General features: G+C 38.9%; 1 protein-coding gene across 1 annotated transcript in view; it reads right to left on the bottom strand.

The window, feature by feature from the left end:
* Positions 1–2,616: 2,616 nt before the first annotated feature.
* Positions 2,617–5,694, bottom strand: part of LOC104536406 (2-oxoglutarate dehydrogenase-like, mitochondrial) — a gene marked incomplete at its 3' end in the record, with an annotated part of 32,533 nt that continues 29,455 nt past the window's right edge. The window contains exon 15 of the mRNA XM_010179000.1: positions 2,617–2,744. Within this exon, the coding sequence (XP_010177302.1) occupies positions 2,617–2,744 (128 nt within the window). The remainder of the gene's footprint in view (positions 2,745–5,694) is intronic.

Raw genomic sequence — 5,694 nt, forward strand, 5'->3', positions numbered from 1 at the left:
ATTTCCTCCCTGCACAGCCTCACTGTAGCCCCATACTCCTCCTGAGATGCCTGCCCCTTCTTCTAAAGATCATAATGATGTTACCAACCAAACAGGTAACAATTCCAACAGCTCCTCTGACTGAGTTGCTTAACTAGAAGAGACATGTCCACACATTGCTGCTTATCCCAACACTGTCTCTCTATGGATACAACAAAGGTAAACATGCTGGAAAAGGTTAATATGTAAAAGCTGACAAGGGAAAGGAAGCTTAATTATAAAATCACTTCAACATAGAAACACGGCATTTTTAATTAAAAAAAAAATCATCATCACTTATCAACTATTTCTATCAATTTTATCTTCTTTACTGTTAGAAAACACCTCAGACATAAGGGATTTAAAGTTCTTAAAAATTAAAAATATCAATATTATTAATTTTAAAAAAATCTGTCATCACCTCTGATGAAGCAGAATTGCACAGAAATAGTACTTTTGTTTTCAGTCTATCAACAAATGCCTGTTTTGCTCTATTACTTGTATTCAGTGAACAATGATTAAATCAACTTTCACATTTCTGCTGCTGGAGAAGGTGAAAGAGTGACAGTGAGCAGGATGAGACCAAGAAAGCGAACCTACTTGGTTAAGTTTTTAAACAGAATTGTGGCAATAAGAATTGCCTTTCATGCTATATCAACACTAGGCTTCCTAGACCTATTGAGGTATAACTTGTGGAAAAAAAATCTTACTTCAACCATATCCCGACATCTGTCACCTTCACACTGGGATACACTATTTACTGTAAATAGCATCAAGTTAAGAAACCCCAGATCAAACAATCAGAAATTGGAAACAAAATCATTCTCTGAATTAAATTCTTGCTTGTTATCTAAGCCAATTATTTTTCTTACATTTATACACATCCTCTCTTACACTCTCCTATACAGTTTACATTTACATGTTATTATGTATTAGCTTATAGACATAAAAACTTCTGTTCACACCAATTTGGCCACAGAGTTAAAAATACCTAAAAAAGATATTCAGCCCATGCTCTAACTATAAAGTTTAACACCACTTTAATTTTTATTTTAGTAATATTAGCAATATGGTAATATGTAGCATATGTGAAAATGACTACATGATCAAATATTTCTGCAATAGCAAGCAGTATCAATTGCCATCTTTATGTACTACAATGTTTCATCTTTTTCCTTCACACTAGCTCTGAAATGGATATGGAACAATATTCCATTATTTATCCATAGAATCAATAACATATTTGATGAATTATTAGATGTATCTGCTTTGTGCTCCACATTCCTCTTGCCACCCTCATCGTGTAGAGGGAGGTTATCCATTCTCTGTGGCTGAAGGCAAAATGTCTGCCCAGCACCAGAAATATAATTCACTATGATAAATGCTATCACTAACAAGAATTTATTTTCTTGAAATAGCACATTCAGAATAGCAGTTCAGATAAAGCTAGAATAGATTTTTCTGTTTGTATTACAAAGCGTCCCTGATTTTACTGACAGTTCTTCCCATTTTGAGGAAACATGAGGTGCAGTTTCCAGCATTGCCAAGACCAACCACAACACGTGTATCCTTTCCACTGCTTCCCACAATTGTGAAGTGTGGGGCTGCTTGTTTAAGAGAAGCCAGAACTTGAGAGCGAGCATTGATACCTGTTTCATATATAACTGTTTTAAGCTTTTTTTCCTTTCTCTTTCTTGCTGAACTCTGCTTCTTGTATAGCTATGTTAATCATCAAAATTCATCTTGTACGTAATTTCCTGTTGAATACAAGTAAGACCAATGATAGCATACTCTGTGACTTTTCCACTGAAAGCTAATTAAACCTCCCAGTTTCTAGTTCTGAAGTACAAGCAGGTTCGAAGCTGTCTAAACAAATAGGTGCACTGTGTGAAGAGTGCAGGAAGTTTTGCACTGCGAGCACACTGAAACCTGCAAGCTCATATGCCTGATACCACAGGCAACACGTTCAAAAATTAAAGAAAACAAAGAAAAGAAACAATGAACACAAACACACACCCAGTTGAAGTTTTCCCCTCTAATTTTTAATTTATCCTAAAGTGTTAAAACTAAAATATGCATGAAAACCAAGACCAGTCCTAATACACTGTAGGAAAAAAACCTCAAGAGTTTGGCTTAAAGTTCATACCACAATGATTCTTTAAAAACCCTTCAAGGTAAGAAGACAATAAGGGACAAATCTTACAGTGAATGGGGTAAATTTGTTGAATCTTCTGATAGAACTACGTTTTCAGGTGGTGAGGAGAAGTCAGCTTAGGCGTTTCGATTGGATTTGAGGCCCCTGTTCTGCAGTTCCTGGCTCACACCTGACAAATCTGTTACGAATGTGATGATGTCAAAATACAGCAAAGGCAGAGTTTGTTTATTATTACATGTCACTAGCAGAAGGAGACATTTTTGGGGTTTTTTTTGAGGCTTGGCAAACTCAAGTAACAAGGTAAAACTTTGTACCCAGAAGACTTAACCACATTAAAGCAAAATCTGAAAAAAAATCCTCTTAATTAGCAGTCATTTCCTACATCCAGTTTGAGACCTATAAAAACACAAGCAGGTCTGTCAGATGGTCACCCCGAGACTTACCTAAGACACCGTATTCGGAAAGGGAGCTGTTGCACACAGTATAGGGGGCCTGCTGCTCCCAGAGGTGATTCATGGGAACACAAGTTCTCTTGTCAACTTCTTGATCGTGAAGCACGTGGTGACGATGGCTGCAGAAAGTTGTTGAAAGAAGTTTATTAGCTAAGAGTAACTTTGGGCTTTAACAGAGCTGTAAACCATCAAAGCTATTTTCTAGAGAGCAAGCAGCACAGTTATATTTGCTTTACACAATACCCTGCTTTGGCTGAAACCTAGGGATACAATCACGTGTCTAAATACAACTTCTGCACTATAAGGACTTTCACTGACTATTCAAGGCTTGCTCTCAAGTGCCAGTGAAAACTGGAAACACCTCCTGACTAGTGGAACTTGAGGGGAGAGGGGAAGAAGTTGGGAGCTTGTTGCTATAAATTAGACTGCTTAAAGTAAAAGGAACATAAGAAAAAAAAGTTATTAAAAACATTTCACTCTGCCTCCCTAGCAATTTCTATTAACCTTTTCCTTAAAACAACTGCTTGTCTTTTATGCAAAAATTTAATCTAATCTAACCTCAGCACCAAGACTTGAAGCAGTCGTATCCTCTTTCCTGCTACTTCCACTCACAGGCACTACTTCAATTTCTCCAGAACACCATTAATCAGCACTAGAATGGGGCACCAAGGAACACTACCAAAACATAGACGACTGAAGTAATTACTGTAATCCATTAACTCTCTGAGCAGACTAACTGAGTGAATCACACCAATATGTCCAGCTTTACAACTGCTAACATAAGGACAGTTATTATACTGGTAACAGCTACTGTGTGCTGTACAGCTGGCAACGCCGAACTAAGACTGAGTCTTTTTGCGCTTCCCTTTGCTATAATGAATACTAGCGAAAGAGCTCTGAAATGTGTTTAGAAGTCAGCAATATAAGGCCAGGAAAAGACAGAATCTTCGAGGAACAGCACAAGGAGGCAGGCAGATAGAAACGGGAAAACATACACGTCAGACAGCCGTTAGGCAGAAACCATTTTTGCCACTGTCACTTTATTTTTGTCATGCAGCCAAAGATAAAAGACCTAAATAGGTGATAAGCTTCTTGAGCATGAAGTTTTGTGTTTCCCCAGCAAAACGTGATTACAATGAGCATAGGTTGGCAGCCAGAAATACACAGTCAGATATTGCTGTTGCATGATTGTCAGGTTTACTGACATCAAACCAGTACAGAATGAAGTGTCTCTCTTCCCCGTTTCCTTCCCTTCTCCAGAACATGTCTCCAAGATGAGAAGGGGCCCAGTCCTTCTCTCTGCAGCTTTATCTAGCTTCTGTCTATTGATTATGCTGAGTATGGAAACAGGAAGACAGCAAGCTGTCACACTGGATACTGGCAGAAAGTACTATTTTCTAGACAGCACTTCAGAAGCTCCAAAATAGTGAAAGCACTCTCATCATGTTGTTTGCATTATGGCAATGCAGTACCTCCAGTTCTTCTCAAATTCTAGCTGACACTCCCCCTTCAGCTAGCCCTAGAGATGTGAGACATTACGTACTTAAAGGATTTTGGGGGGTAAAGAAGGGTCTTCTCAGTACAGAGAGGATAAAGTGACATATACTTTCTGTGTGTTTGCAATGTGTTTTTCCGAATAAAGATGCACTGGAATTCGCAAATATCTTCAGTTGTCAGGGAGGTTCCTCACCTTTATCATAAATCAAAGAAACTCAACCACAGCTAAAAAAGAGCAGCTTTACTGGGAACTGCAGTATCTTTTGGATGTGCTTGTACCACAAGTTAACCTTTCTACCTACTCCTCTAACGAAATGAGTGTGAACACAGTAGAAGAGGCTAGGTCTTACACACTTCTACTGTTCTCTTCAACGTTGAGTTGAATATTCTCTGATTTCCTCAGGCCAGAGGCATTTTTTTAATCTCACCCCTTCTGCCCTGTCACATTCATAGAAAAAATTCAGAACCACACCATAGGCCAAGTAGATCCCACTACCCATCAGGCAAACTCAAAACCCAGTAGTAACGCATGACCAGCTTACTATAAATCAAACATCTGCAGTACCAGCTTCAGTCCTGAACTTCACAAGAATTTATCTGAATGCCTTTTTACTCCTCTTCTAAAAGACTGAGTAATAAAATCCAGACGGCACAGGAATTCTTAGTCTTTGCCAGTCTGAATAGTTTTTTATCTAAACACATTCTTTTCCCCTATATTGCTGTGAGCATAACTGTTATTTGTATATTTTTGAGCATCAAGAAAATCTGGATGATAGTTCTGGAAAATCCTCTTTCACCAGTGAAAGAAGTGGTAATACAGAGAACCAGCATTCTCAAGACCAGTCTACAGGCATGTGCTAGGCATGACTAAGCACTCACCTGAGCTGGGTAAGTGGCTAAACCATGAACATGTGTGTTCCTCTCCCAGGAGATAACCCTTTACAAGACCATGGTACTGAAATCAAGGAGGATGAGAAATCAGAGTGGGGCGGGGAGGAAAGAGGGGAATCTCCCGACTTTCAGTTTCCTTTTCCAGTCTTGTCCAAAGAATTTTGCTAAACTGCCATTAGAATGGGAGCAAAAAAAGGAAAGCCCAGAAGACTGGATACCAAATGAAGCACAGAAACAGAGCACTGCACAGGAGAAGACAGACACCACGATTTCTCTCTCTTTTCTGCAGGCATTCACAGAGAAGCACAGTGCAGCTGCTAGTTCATTCACTCCTAGCAGTGGCTTCGCATCAAAGGGTTCAATTAAATACATCATTAACGTTGTGCTCCACAGAGAATCAGGTAAGGCAGCAGAACTGTCTATATTTTACCAAGTGATCAGATTCTGTGTTCATTTATGCTCCACAGTCATTAAAAGCCTCGGTACAAAGGATCTTGTTTCACTTAAAAAAGCTTTGCCCACTGGTAATGTGCTTGCTCACAGGGTACCCGAGTTCCAAGCAGCCACCACTTGAACGGTATTTTAAAAACTTCAGACTCTGCAGCAGCAAATACCCATTTTTCACTTCTCAGCAATTAGTTGAATATTTAGTTAAAAATAAGAGAAAAAAAAATCATTCCT

This window comes from Mesitornis unicolor, unplaced genomic scaffold, assembly GCF_000695765.1.
Source record: "Mesitornis unicolor isolate BGI_N332 unplaced genomic scaffold, ASM69576v1 scaffold6912, whole genome shotgun sequence".
NCBI classification, from domain to species: domain Eukaryota; kingdom Metazoa; phylum Chordata; class Aves; order Mesitornithiformes; family Mesitornithidae; genus Mesitornis; species Mesitornis unicolor.